The sequence below is a fragment of the Castor canadensis genome, chromosome 2 (genome assembly GCF_047511655.1).
Source record: "Castor canadensis chromosome 2, mCasCan1.hap1v2, whole genome shotgun sequence".
NCBI lineage: Eukaryota > Metazoa > Chordata > Mammalia > Rodentia > Castoridae > Castor > Castor canadensis.
The window spans coordinates 44,686,343-44,701,456 of NC_133387.1; the positions used below are offsets into that span (position 1 = coordinate 44,686,343).

Here is a 15,114-nt window from a genome sequence, read left to right on the forward strand (position 1 = left end):
GAAGGAAAGGTAATTATCCCTAATCACTGTGGTGATAACAAATCTTACTTTGGCACTGCAGATCTTTCATACTCATGTGGATGACCAATCATTTGAGATCAGCAACTAAAATACTGGATGAGTGCCTGTTGTATGGAATGTATTTTATAATATAGATTATCAGCCTGCCCTTATGTATCTTATAATTTATTTAGAGTTAAGTTTCACCACACAACATCATCAGACTATAAGTAGAAGAAATGGTGAAAAAATAGGAATACCTAGGGGATCTGATAATAGGTAAATGCCATTCCTGGAGAATATTCAAGAGGAAGCTAGAAAGTGAGTTGTTGCACTGAGCAGCAGGTAGGATAAGTATGAAGTGCATAGGCAAAACAGAAATGCCATCAGAAAAAGTAGGCAGGGGGCTCAGGAGGCAGCAAAGACATGGCCTGAGCTCCTTGGGAAATAGAATGGTGCCAAAAACAAAACACGTAGTAAGTAGCTCATGTTTGCAGTTAGTCACACACACACACACATACACACACACACACACACACACACACACACACACACACACACAAAATGTTGCATTTTTAGGTGCATTTCTGTAGCTGCTCCTTGTGTTCCACCACTGCCACCATGCTGGCCATTCTTTTCATGTCTTTTTGTATTTCAAAACACACACTCTAGACAAGATAATTTTTTTTTTACAAAAAAAAAAATCAGACAAGACAAATTTTCTAGGGGTGCTCTAACCGCAGCTTTTTCTGTGAGCCATCTCTTTCCAGGATTTTCATTGAAATGACTCACCAGGCATTTCACGATCATCAAATCAATCTTTGATGGTCTACCTGATGCTACCTGCAATTTTTACCTGAATGGAAAGTGCTAAGGATGGAGGTATTGTTTTTTGTGCTTAATGTTTTGTACATTGCTGGCACTTTGTACTTAACAAGCATAACAAAGCACACCCAGGCTGAAGAATATTGCATCTGCTGTCCTTCAATGCAACAACAGCAGCAACCCCAATGGTCTCCCACCACTAGGGTGGTGATAGATTACACTGGGTAGTGCAGCCCTTGCTACCATCCACGTGAAAAAGAGGTAATGTCTTCAATCTATCTCCACAAAGACTAGAAAAGCCTGAATGGAAAATCATCTACACTCAGAAGACAATGGCTTTGCTTAGTGAGGGTTTTATTCCTATAATCACTCTCTGATAGTGGTAAATGGCTAAGTATGGAAACAGTCACTTAAAATTACTAAGATGGTAAACCTAAGACGGGAGGGGATAATTTTAGGAGTCTTTCAATTAGAAAAAAATAGGAAGTTATTGACCCTTGACACTCATTTCACATAACATTTCAATCAAGAGTAGGAAAGTGATAAAGATTAAGAAATTGCATTCAAGCTTAGTTCTGGAGACTATTTGTGCTGAAAATCTTGTCTAATAAAATATTTTATGACTTCTTGATGTTATAAAGTATTTGAAAGTTGTTTTTTAGATAATAGAAACCAAAATTTTGTTAACTACCATATCAGGATTTGTTTCCTTTTCCTTTGTGTAGTCTAAAAGAAAGTTTTAAGAGATTGGCTACTATTTTCTCCATGTGTTGAAAATAATGTATAGTTGTATACTTGCATCTAGGACAAAGGGAGGGCCTGTGAAAATGGGAGACTTTAGAGGTGGCAATAATTAACGCACTAATTACATTGCTAAACACTCAATTAACTAATATCATATAAAGCAATTATAATTCAGTAAAGAAATTTAAAAGTTGAATTCATTCAGTAAACTGGTTACCAAATGGGTGGACCAAAGTATATTTTAGAACTTTCTTTGGCTGTATGAAAAATTAAAATTATGGCCTTTCTTCTTCAGATAATTGTTTGTTTTCTCCAAAAATAAAATAAGCTAGTCCTTCAAGAATATGGACCAACCACCAAAAGGGCTAATATTTCCAATTCCTTTAGTAAGGTTAGGTTACATAAAAAAAAAACATAAAAACAAAATACCAAAGTCCATTAAAAAATGAGGATTCCATTTTACAGTCTACACTCAAATATGTACAAATCCATGACTTTTAAAAATCTATGTAATTTAATTAGCATTAATCAATGTTCATTTAATAGAAGACAGAAGGGAAAGTTCCTTCTAGGTAGACATTAAAGAGAACAAACAAAAAATAAATAAAGTAAAATGCAAGTTAAAATACATATAGATTCATAGTAATTTACAACCCAAAAGTTTAATCTAAAAACCTAACCAACACTGTCTGGAAGGGTATATAATACATGTAAACCTTGTTTTTTTATATCAATGCTGATATAGCTAACCGAACAAAAAGTAACACCCACTTTCAAAAAAATTTAAAAACTCAGCTATTTAGAATACAAGATAAATTTGGGGGTATTAAGGAAATATTTTAGTATAGACATCTAAAAGAATACCTAAAGGCTTTTAACACAAATTCTGATGTAACCAGGATACGAACCTCATACCTTCCCTGAATCAACAGTGAACCAAACATTTACCTATTCAACAAACTTTTACTGAGCATACTCTTGATACATATTCCTGATATCAGGTATCATGTCAACAAAAGTACATAAACACGGATGCGACTGTGTAGGGAGAACGTGGAAAGAGTAGAGCCAAAGATGGAATGCTGCAGAACACCAATATTTCTTCAGAGTGGAACAAGGAAAAGAAGGTCTCCAAGGTCTAACATGGAATAGTTACAGAGATGGCAGTGTCTTAGAAATCAATTGAAGACAATTTCAAGAAAGTGGGATTGATCAGTAGTGGTAACTGCCTCAAAGACATGGAGATAGGGCATTTGGCTAGTTGTTAAGGTGGCTCTACAATGAATTAATTCAGGGAGGTTTCTAACCAGGACTGGGAAATACCAACTTTGGCAATCTGATTTCCCAGTGAAAGAATGAGTGAATATATAGAAAGAAGTATGGACATAAATATAGATCACTCTCTCAAGAAGCTTGACTGTAAAGGGAAGAAAAATATATTCATAAATGGGAAAGATCTAAACATGTTTATATGATAAAGGAATGGAATTGATTTGAGTAGGAAATGTAAGGCAAATATACAGGAAACTATAAAAAAAACGCACACTACTTCTAGAAAAGTGTCTTTCTATAAGAAGGTCATTTAAAATACATACATGCACTTGAAGAAAAGCATATAAAAAGGAAAAATATTTTTCAAGGACAGATCAAATAGGATTAATAAACTCTAGGATAGGAATATATGCAAACATAACCAAGAACTCACAAGAGAAACTGGGCAGAGAGATAAAACCTCAAATGATTTAATCCATAGCACCAAAATATACTATATTGTCTAAGACATACATTATGGACAGAGGAAAAACATCACCTGAAAAAACAGGGAGAATACCCAAAACAGACAAAAGGCACAATTTATAAGCTTGGTAAACTAAGCATTTCTTTCATCTACACAAACACAGTCCTTATGGAGGTTAGAAAAATATGAAAATTTTGAAATTCTACTCCTTTGCTTTTGGGAAATCTCAACTATAGATAATTTAATGATGTACTTCTTTGGCTCATTCATTCATTCATTCAACAAATCCTGACTGAGGATTTATCACATGCTATGTAGAAATCCAGTAGAACATCAATGAAAGAGCCCAGGTTAAGAGGAATGGGGCATGGTGGTTGTACCTTGAAAAAAAGCTTCTTCAGTTTACCTGTTGCTTTGTATTAAGAAAATTCTTCATGAATTCTTTCAGAAATCTTTTTTACTGGTGGGATATGTGAAGGATACAATGAAAAAACATTTTAGAACACATTGGTTTTAAAAGTAGTAAAGATGGGTTAAAAAAGGCTCAGGCATTTCTCTTTAGAAGAGATTCAATATGCAGATTAAAGCCAAAGATTCCTTCCTCCATTAAATTCAGTTTCTAATTTCAGACTGTAGGGGAGGCAAAAAACTGGAAGTATGGATTTAATTGTGGAGGTAGGGACACATTTAAACAATTCTATTGACTATTGATTGGCTCTTTGCAGTTCTTACCATTGTCATTCCCTCCTTTAATTATCTTTATTTCATCCACTGTTGCCTGCATCTTTAGAGTTAGGCAACTCAAGAATTTACTTGAGGTAGAAACTTTCAGATTATCCTCACAAACAGGAGCCAAGTTTCCTGCAAGGGGAAGAGGAAAGTTTAGTGTTCCTGTTTTAAGCTGTGTTAATTGATGGCTGCAGCTGGTATAGTGTGAGATAGAAGACTACATACAGTCTGTTCCAGGCTCAAAAATATGTATGGATAAACACACATTCTCCTGAAAGTCCAAAATGGAGATAAGGGGAAGACTATAGGAGAGAAGAATATTTAGTTTTTATTTTAGACCAACTCCCTGTTTGCTTTTCTGCTTCCATTTGTTTCTTTTTTGTCCTGAGAAGGCCTATTCAAATGATTGAGCTAACAATGTCACACACAGCATGTTAACAGTGTACCCTGTAGGTGTAAGAACTCAGCTTTGTTTTGCCCTTGTACTTGAACAAAAGCTTCTTCTTTGCTAGCCTCCCAAATGTTCCTAGCTGTTATGCAGAAATACATTAATTTTAAAACAAAATAAATTATGTACCCTTTGAAAAACAAAATTAAAACATACACACACATACACAATAAAAGTTACATTACCACATTCCTCCTTCCATGCGCCTCAGAGTTGTAACCAACACCTGTGGTCACACAAGGGGCAGACCTGGCAGCTGTAGAACCCAGATGTCAGCCACTGGAGTGTACATCCCTGGTGGCAGTCTCAACTGACCTCTGAAATGGTCTCTTGTCTGACTCCCTTTTTGGTCTGGGTGGTTGAGTAACAAGCTGTCTGTCAGGGCTAGTTCAGAGTTAGCCTACTGATGGGCTGTTCTGGATGCAATTATCTTTTGCTTTACCTTTGATTGTAAGGCATTTATTTCCTTTGTAAGGGTGAAAATTGGACTGGGAAAATTCTTAACAAAGAACTATATTCAGGTTTCTTCCAAGGACAAAATAAGATACTTTTTGCTTGGAATGAGTTTTTGGTTCCTAATTGAAATTTGATGACATTAACTTTATGTTTTAGCACACAGTGAATTTTCATTAATCAGAAGTAAAATTAAAGTTTCTTAGGTACTTCTCCCTCAGGAAAGAAGACTGATTTTCTTTTTACTGCTTCTTAAAGGTACTTAAAAATTGAAGGTGTAATTTTTGTTTTCTTAGAAAATTGAGGAGCCATAACTTTATTTTTATTATTGCTGAAAAATAATAGCACTTATTATAGAAGAAAGTTATTATTGTGAGTTTTCTTGGATCCTTAAAGAATACTTAAAGAAGAAAACGATTACACTGTGATCTCATTTCCACACCATGTGCTGAAGAATGGCATTGTGTATAGGATGCAATCGTCTTGGGAAAGAGGCAGGATAAGGGGCTCTATTTACAATGCCAAGACTTGCAGCCCTTCAGGGGAAGGTCTGCTGTGCAGCATGAGTCAGAATGCATTCTGAGAAATGAATCATCATGTGATTTTGCTGTTGCATGAACCTCACAGGTTTACTTACCAAGCCTAGATGGTATAGCCTATTACACACCTAGATTATGTGGTACAGCCTTTTTCTCCAAGGCTGAACTGTGCATCATGTTACTGTACAGAACACTGAAGTGAACTGTAACACAATGTAAGTATTTATATATTTATGCATATCTAAGCATAGGAAAAGGACAGCAAAAGTACTATGCAACAGGAATCTTTCAGTTTCATTACAATCTTTTGAGGCTACCATGATATATGTGGTCCATTATTGACTGAAATGTCATTATAATAGGGCTCATGACTGTATATGTATGTAGTCGTAGTCACGGCAAGTAAAGAAGACATATCTGATAAACATAGGAAGATGAATTCTGAAGAAACCATGGGATATTACATATCCAATATCAGATGGTATTCATCTTTCCCATGTAAAATGTTTTAATTTTTTTTTATTAAGCTTTACAAAAATGTGACTTGTGTCCCTTGGCCACCACTGACTTAGACTTGGAATAGAGACATACTATTCATGAGTTCATGCTAATGTAAATAAGTAATTGGTAAATAAGTTATTTAGGGAGAATAGACAAATCTCTCATGCAGAGGATTCCAAGTAATTTATGTAGTATGTCCCCCTCAAGGAGCTGGAGTTTAATTTCCTATTCCTTGAATATGGGCTGTGCTTTGTGATTTAAGCCCAAAGACTGGAGTTTTAAAAAGGTTGGGGGAAATGACTTCACAGTAGAGAAACTTAGGAAATGCTATCTTGACCATGTGGTCAAAGTTAACATCATCAGTAATAAGTCACATTTATAACATGCACCATACTCTTGATATAACATAGTCTCACTGAAGGACCCTTCACCTCTATAATCTTCTCCAAAACTCTATAACCCAGTTTAACTATAAGAAAACATCAGGTGAATCCAACTTGAGTATTTACTATTCTCAATCAGTCAAGGCTATTACAAGAAAAGTCTGAAACAAACTCTTTAGATTCCCCTTGGCTTCAAGAGGAGTCTAAAGAGATAGAATGACTAAACATAATGTCCTATACTGGATAGGATGCTAGAAGAGAAAAAGGATATTAAAGGATAACTATGAAACTGGAATAGTGTGGATTTCAGTTAATTGCAGTATGCCAATGTTGATTCTTGTGATGAATGTCAACAGAGAGGGAACTTGTTAGGGAACTCTTTACACTACTTTTGTAACTTTTCTGTAAATCTAAAACTATTCTAAAATAAAAACGTTATTTGAATTTTAAACAAATGATTAACATATTGCTATATTGATTATAACAGAGCTCCTGCACATCAATCAATATATCTTTTTTTTCTTTTACTGACATCTATTCACCAAACCATATGGCATAATGAATCATTTTCTTGAAACAGAAGAATATTTTACCTTTAAAATCAATTTATCTAGACTTATTTTGAGAGTCTTAGATTTCCCAATAACATTTAGGTCATGCTTTCAGTAATATGCCATAAATGCCCTAAAGGTAATATTCACAAACCCAAATTTCTCAATCATGTATCCAATACACTTCTATTTCATGTGACTGCCATTAAGAACTTGATCAATAAGGTGATGCAATAATCTCTGAAAGTAACAAATTCAATTTCAGATTCTTGAGGGCAGTGCTCACTTAGTGATGATCAATTATGATCATGGGAGGTGAGGTGGTTAGGCTGACATACCACTGTTTCAGAACATGAGTGACATTACTTCCTTGCTACTCTTCACCTATCCTTTATAATTTTATAAGAAATGATGTCTTTGGGAAATATAGAATTGTTTTCATATTATTTACAGTTTATCATTTTACTTGAGGAAGAATAAAAAAGTATTGGCATCAATGAATGTTTACTTAAAAAACTATTGTGGGTGTCTACAATTGTTAATTAGAAGTATTCTTCTGTTAACATTTTAATGTTAACAATTTAAAGTTGATTAAAATTTAATTAACCAAACAATAAATTGGCCAGAATTGCTTCTCTTTTTAGGAAAAAAGGCAAAAGTCATTAAAGAAAGCTGGAAAAGAACATATGCAACTTCCTAAATCTACATCAGGTTTAAAAATTAGATTCAGAAGTGGGCATGATGGTACATGCCTCTAATGACAGCATTTGGAAGGCTGAGGCAGGAGGATCTTGATTTTTGAGGCCAGCCAGGGCTACATAGTGAGTTACAGACCAGCTTGGACTACACAAGACTCAGTCTCAATAAGCAAACAAACAAAAACACAGCTGAGTGTGGTTGGTACCTGTTTGTAATCCCAGGTACTCCAGAGACAGCCAGGTGGATCACAGTTCAAGGTTAGTCCAGGCTAAAGCTGGAGACCCTATCTGTAAAACAACTAAAAGCAAAAGGACTGGGTATGTGGCTTAAGTGATAGAAAACTGGCTTAGCAAGCATGAGGCCCTGAGTTCAACCCCTATTACTGCCAAAAAAAAAAAAAAAGAGAGAAAGAGAAAGAAAAAATTCAGAAAATCAAACATTCTATACCTATCGTAATTTATAATTATTTATATTAAAGAAAAGAATCACAATCTTTGATACTAAGGAAAAAAGTGTTTACTATGAATTTTCAGCTAAGGCAAAAGAGTCAACTTTTAGGAATATTTTTCATTAAAAGAATTCTGGGATGGTGGGAATCTACGATTAATGTAGATAGTTATTTTTTACATTAAGTCTTTAAACAGTTCAGTTAAAAGGCATTGTGTTAGACTAGTGTGTGTGTGTGTGTGTGTGTGTGTGTGTGTGTGTGTGTGTGTATGTGTGTGTGTGTGTGTGTGTGTGTGTGTTTAATAATGAGATTTTAACTGTCCCTTTCCCAGAGTACTAATGGCTGTGTGTCAATTGTTAGGTTGCCAGGCATTTGACAAACATCACTTATTACCCAACACAACTCTACAAGGTATGGACAATTACTATTTAATAAGTGAGAAAACCGAGGACACCAGAAGTTAGGGGTCAGAGTAAAAAGCCCTTCAGCTTGTAAGTGAAGAAATAATCATAAATTCTGGCTGCCTCTAATGCCTGACTCTTTCCCAAATATCCTATAGCTTTGTTATAATCTATATTATAATTATTTACAGTATTCAAGTAAACATTTATTTATCACTAACTTGGTGTTTTAATTCATTTAATATTTCTAGGCTTCAATTTTCTCCTGGGTAAATGGAGTTGTTTGGTTGGTTTCTATTGTGTTTTTAGGTTTTAAAATAGTAACATTGATTAATGTTTAAGATAAGATGATTTAAGTGGCCATTTCACAATATTTTTGCTAAAAATAGATCATTAACACTGGTCTTTACTAGATTTTGTGGTGACATCTTCCTAGATGTCATGTCTTTTTTCTCAAATCCCTCTAGTTCCATTTAGCCAGGATTGAAGTTCTTACCACTTTCCATGTTAGTCCTTAAAATTTACATATAAGAAGAAATTGCATGTTTTTCTCTGCACTACACAAACTATATACTTAAGTATTTGCTTCCTACAGGATCCATAACTTTCATTCAGATACGAATAATGCAAAGAAAACCATATTATGGCCCTGAAAATTATCAAAATATTCATTTATTTTAATTCATTTATTTGAATATAACAAGTTTGTAGACAAAGTACTTATTAGCATACATACAACATGGTAGACATAAATTTAAGTGAAATGTGTAATTTTTTTAGACAAAACTTAACACATTAGACAAATTTACTATGTGCTCACATTTAGTTTTTTAAAAATATATTAACATGGATATTTGAAAAGGATGGGCCATCACAAAAAGTGCTACAAAATGTTCACATCTTAATAAGTCATAGTTCCTAGACTAATTTTTTTATGAAAAGATATAATTTAATCATTGTTAATGAATAAATTAATTAACTTCAATTGTAAATGAAGTACATTTTTGTCAATATAAATATTCCTTTAACTTTTAATAATATAGCATTTTTATCAAGACCATGCCACATTTATTAAACAAACATATAACACATTAAAATTATGTACCTTTACACACAGTGTTTAGTTTTGCTATGGCATTGTCTTTACAAAAAATACATCTGAAACTTTGGCACATAAATAATAAATTATATTGCTACTAATCAAAACGAATGTGACTTAAATTTCCCATGGTATAGAAGTTCTCTATTACAATTTACCTCTTCCCTTAATAGTTTATTGATCAGTGGCAATTCTCATTCTTACTTGGAATAAATAATGGATATCCAAGAACTAAAAGTCCTATCTAGGTGTTTTTCTTAGTCTCTAGTTGAAAATGAGTGGAGTATTTACAATAGTAAAACTTTCCATCTGTATTGTGGCGGGTGGATTTCTAAATAAGGATGTTATCAGCAATACTATGCATCATCCTGAGATGTTTTTCTTCAGGAGGTGAGGGGTTGAAAATATGGATCTCTTCATAAAATGGGAACATCTGTGGTAAGGAGAGCAAACGCCAACTGAGGCAGAAGCAAGGAGAGGGGGTGAAGAGATGGAGAACAAAGGTGGGCACAGGGGAATCCCCAGGTAGAAAGAGTTTCTGTGGGTCTAAAAAAATGGAAGTGTGTCACTGAAGAAACAGAGTGGTTTTGAGCAAACTATTACTGCTGTTTAGGAGTATTTTTAATTTCCATATCAATTTGTCTAAGTTGAGACTGAAGAAATTAACTGGAAACTTTTTTCTGAACTCCTTCATAAACACTGGAGAAGAAAGGGAATAGCATGAACTCAAGCTTTCTCTGAACCAGAAAAGAGACTTCACACTCACTCCAAGCATAGGATGCAGAGTTGTGGTAACCAAGGAAAAAGACTCAGTTCTGTTTCACAGTATTACATTTTGGGAGCCAGCTGAAGTAAACTTCTCCTTTCATAAAACCTCGATAGCTCCACTTTTATATTTATTATTTATGGAAGAGAAGTTTGAACTGAAGTTCAATTTTTATATAAACTTACTTTATTCTGAAAAATAAAACATGAAAATAATGTTTTGTTTGCTTTATGACCCTTGCTTTTCTGGGGGTCTTTCAAGAGTGAAATGTTAAAGAACACCAAGCAGGTTAAACAAAATAGTAAACTTTTTTTTTTTTAAAGCTGTTAGGTACAAATAAACATAAAGATTATGAATCACAGAGCACTGAATTTTCAAGAGTGAAATCATACCAAAATCGTGATAGGTTTTCACTGACATCGTAGGAGAGTAAGTGGTCAGGAAGGTCGCTGATGATGCCCTGCACTGCCAGCACGTGCGGGGCCAAGGTGAAGGGTACGTCGCTCAGGAGCTCGGTCATTAGTGAGCTGTTCTCCAGAGTCTGGCCTGCCTGATTTTCCATCTCAGGGTCTGCTATAGTCACACTGGATGAGTTTTCTTTTCCAGTCTAAAAATACATACATATTTCAAACATTTAGACTGCATGAACTGTGAGGCTTAGTAGTGGTAAATGTGGCATCAATATATCACAAAGGTTGATTAATGTGGAATATATAAATATTCCCAGATTTGAATACATTTGGAAACACCGAATAATATCCTAGGCACTTTGCCTCATAAACATTCTAAAGTAGGCAAGATTACTTTGGACTCCCTGATATAACACTTCACAGGAAAGCTGGGTATTCAGCAGAACCTGAAAGCATCCATAGGGTTGGAAAGCAAACACAGGCTTTGTAGACATTACCTGGGCTAAGAAAACAGAAAGAATGCCAGTTTGTACTTAAGGGAGCTATGGGTGGTCAATGTGAGTAATAGGAGAGTTTAGGATTCATTTCAAAGGCTAGCAGAGATTTGGATGAATGTATTCTGCTATACAATGACAGCAATGATAGTATCTGTATCATAGGATTGTTATGAAGATTAAATGAAGTAATATTTGCAGGTAAGCAAAACAATGAAGTAAGTGAATTAAAAACGTTAGGAATATCAGATTCTATTTGGCTAGAACAAGTCTAGAATCCATTTACCCCTTCTGTGTTTGACATTGAGGCTGGTATTTCAAATAATCTTTTCTTTTTAATTCTTGCCTTCTATCTTAGTCTCAGGTGCAAATCTTCCTTAGAGCAGTTAGTCTCATCCTATACTTGAACTTCTCTTTTTTGCTTCTGAACAGAATGTTTTTCAGTTTCCTTAGCCAAATCACCTTCTTTCTTAAGCAAAAGCATTCCTGAAATCTCTCCTCCACTAAAAAGGAGGTATATATTACCCATAATATTTTGTTTCCTAAAGACACAATTTCTAAGGCTCTACCTTCCAGCAGCAATATTTCATCCTCTGTTCATGGTTTCATTATTCCTTTCCTTTACAAATCATTCTTATCCACCAGAGCATTATTCCTTGAGCATAAGCTTATATTAAACTATATCCAGTACAATAAAGTGTTTGAAACATGTGGTTTCTTGTTCATGTTCTCCTGTTAAAACTACCTTCTGATTTGAAGGTAGTTGGTTTATTCCTCTGGGCCTCAGCCCTCCATTCCATACAATGAGCTGTGAGGGACAAAAGATAGTGATGGTGTTGACAATGAAGATGGTGAGGATGAAGATAGCAAACAGTATGTAGTGAATGGTGGTGCTGATGATGAAGATGGCAACAATGATGACACCAAATAATATATACTGAACACTTACTTTGTGTTAGGTTCTATCTAAGCTGTTTAAATGTATTCACTCACTGAAGTCTTACAACAGCGCTGGTGGATGTGCCTCAGTCTAAGATAAGGGAACACTGAGGCACAGTAGGGTTAAGGAAATTGTCCTAGTTTACATAGCTAGTCAGTGATAATACTGAGAATCAAGTCCAAGGTTCTTTAATGCTATGTATTCTAAGAGCCTACCCACACAGATATGTTTTAGACTGACCAAATGAACAAAAGCCTTGAAAATTTATGGGACAGTACTAGAAAATAAATCACTAAAGTAGCCTATCTTGGCTTAATTTAAAAGGGAAAAAACATTCTAATACCTTTTACCTTTAGGAAGAAAGGACTGAGAAAGTATCTTATGACATGCTGAAAAAGGATAGCAAAGCAACTGTAATTTAAGATAAATTTATTCCTGGGAATGATAAAACCATGGGAAAAACACTACAGATAGTGAAACAAGATAATTGAGTTGATAATTGTTGAAGCAGTTAGGAAAGTATGTGGGAATGTACTACAGTATTCTTTCTTTGTGTAAGTTAAATTTTTCATAAATAAAAGTTAATGAAAGTTTAAAAAATATTTGGTTTAAAAATACCATGGACAAAGTGTTCTAGCAATGCTTCCTAGAATGATCTGAATTTCAGCTGTGCTGTATGTATTACTCCAGCATCTCTCTCTTAACAGTTGGCTGCAGTGCAACGTTACAGTCTCAAGGAGGCTGCCTGCCCTCCTGGCAGCAGGGTGAGTGCCATGATGCAGCTGCTGTTGGCATGCTGAGAGCTGGAAGGGGAAAAATTATAAGGCAAAGCAAGAGTAAGTCACAAAGAAAATGAGTCAAAATTCAAGGACCCCACACCCACTAAACCTGATCACTAAGTCTCCAGTGTGGCAGCCAGTGGAAGCAGAGGTGGGGGCTTAGGGCTGAAACAGGTGCATGAGTATCCCTGCAAAAAGCCGCCTTCTCTTTCAGACACAACATCTTGTGATTTTTTTTCATTTGCATAATAAAATGGGTCTTTAATGGGAAGAATTAGTATGTTAACCACAATGGAGCAGAAGAAAAGAATCAATTAACCTTTTGGTTAATAGCCAAATTTTAGAAAACTACTTCAAATATGTTCATAAAGCAAAATCCTTATTTTTTATGATTAATTTTCTTCACGTAAATGCTATGACAATGTTCTGAGTATAAAATTTCCTTCATATAATCTAGTTTTATTACTTATTTTTCAAATTAGTGTTTGTTCTTACATGGCTTAAATATGAATATGCCAGTCAGAATATTGCAAACTTAAGAGGAAAATAAATTTGTCTATATTATTACAACAAATAAAGTTTACAGTGAGATGTTTTCATATGTTTGTATAAAAACAATCTCTTGTTCATCAACTAATCTGTTAAAATGGACTGGCAAAATTTAATTTGAGTTCCTTACATTCTAATTATCTTTCTTTCAAATAATTCAGAGTTTAACAGGCCCAATTCTTCTCTTTCTTGAGGAGGAGCTGTAAAGATTCATGAGGTTCAATTTGAAAAATCTTCTAACAGCTTAGGAAAAAACACACTCCAAGAATACAAGGCATATAACACTTTTCAGTAAATGCTTAGAAAAAATAGTCACTTCCCTAGAGTAACAGAAGGTTTGTGGCATCCTTGTGAACTTCACTCTTGGGTGTTTGAAAGCAAAGAAATTCAGGTTTAAGAACAGACAACTACATTTTTCCTGGCACAAAAGCTCAATAACCACCATGAAATCTATTAGGAGGTGCCAACTTTGCAAACTCACTAACAAAGACCTCATGTACTTAGCCATATCTGACTAAATTAAGAATATTTATTAATATAAAAATCACTATATTTGGCATCCTTTAAAGCCTTCTGTTTTTGCGACCATGTCTCAGAGATGAAATGGTGTTCTATAAGAGTAAAATATTGATGCTTTAAGATTTAGAAACCATCCTTAACCAAAATAGCAACAGAATCTATTAAAATAATATGAAACCAGGTATAAAACACCCATCCAACACATTTGACTTACATACAAAGAAGGATATCAAGCATATTTCTAGGAAGCGAGTTACAGAAAGAAAAGGTAATATTAAGCTCTTTAAATTCTAATGTCTTCTTTGAACAATAGCCTGAACAAGCAACACTGTTACATTATCTCCCCAGATAGTTATCCATTCTATTCTGGCTTCAGCTGGTATCTGCTTGCATTACATCAGCTTCTTAGTGGGCTGAGGTGGAGGGGCAAATCTGAGTTAGGAGCATCAGAGGACAGAGGTTAGGAGAAGGTGATATAAGCCATAGCACAGAGTACTCAAACTTCCTACTTTTTTCTAATAAGCTAGTTGCTAATAAATGTGTGGCTAGCTGTTAAAATCCAGAGGACTGGCTCCCTGCAACCCATGTTCTAAGCAAGTATCTCCTTTCATTTGGGAGAAATTATATTGCAAATTCCAGTACCAAGAACAGTACCTGCACAAAGTAAGTGATCATTCAATATTTTTTTAGTTGTTATAATGTATTTTTATTTGAATTAATTTTTATTGTACTGTTATTTATTTATTTATTTCGGCAGCACTGCGATTTGAAGTAACCAAATCTACTTCCTCTGTTTCTCAGATAGGTACTGACTTCATTGTTATTTAATTTTTGGTACAGGAGATCAAAGCCAGGGCCTCATGCATGGAAAGCATGTGCTCTACCACTGAGCTTCCACCAAAGCCCAGACTTGATTTGAAAATTGAGGGCTTAGGCCAAAGAGACAAACAAAAGCCCAGAACGCTTTGCCACAGATACAGATAAATTAGGTGGGAGATAATGAATTCACAAAGGACCTCTATTTTCCACGTGGCCTAGGTGTTAGTTTCCTCTCTTAGTGAGGGGTCCTAGTCCAAGGACAATGCTGTTTGCATAGGAA

The 15,114-nt window shown here is 34.7% G+C and overlaps 2 protein-coding genes across 7 annotated transcripts in view; both read right to left on the bottom strand.

The window, feature by feature from the left end:
• Glcci1 (glucocorticoid induced 1) overlaps positions 1–15,114 on the bottom strand; it is a 399,609-nt gene that overhangs the window by 174,732 nt on the left and 209,763 nt on the right. The window contains exon 1 of one of the 3 annotated variants that reach the window (XM_074064683.1): positions 10,717–10,856. The exons of the other annotated variants lie outside the window; for them this stretch is intronic. Coding sequence (XP_073920784.1) covers positions 10,717–10,744 — 28 coding nt within the window. The 5' untranslated portion in view covers positions 10,745–10,856. Of the gene's footprint in view, positions 1–10,716; positions 10,857–15,114 lie in introns of those variants that run through there. 3 annotated transcript variants of the gene reach the window in all.
• The window catches only part of Umad1 (UBAP1-MVB12-associated (UMA) domain containing 1), a 244,594-nt gene continuing 233,490 nt past the window's right edge, over positions 4,011–15,114 (bottom strand). For 3 of the 4 annotated variants that reach the window (XM_074064687.1, XM_074064690.1, XM_074064689.1), the window contains one exon: positions 9,114–10,931. In XM_074064687.1, coding sequence (XP_073920788.1) covers positions 10,674–10,931 — 258 coding nt within the window. In that variant the 3' untranslated portion in view covers positions 9,114–10,673. Of the gene's footprint in view, positions 4,169–9,113; positions 10,932–15,114 lie in introns of those variants that run through there. The other variant, XM_074064688.1, reaches the window with a different exon arrangement.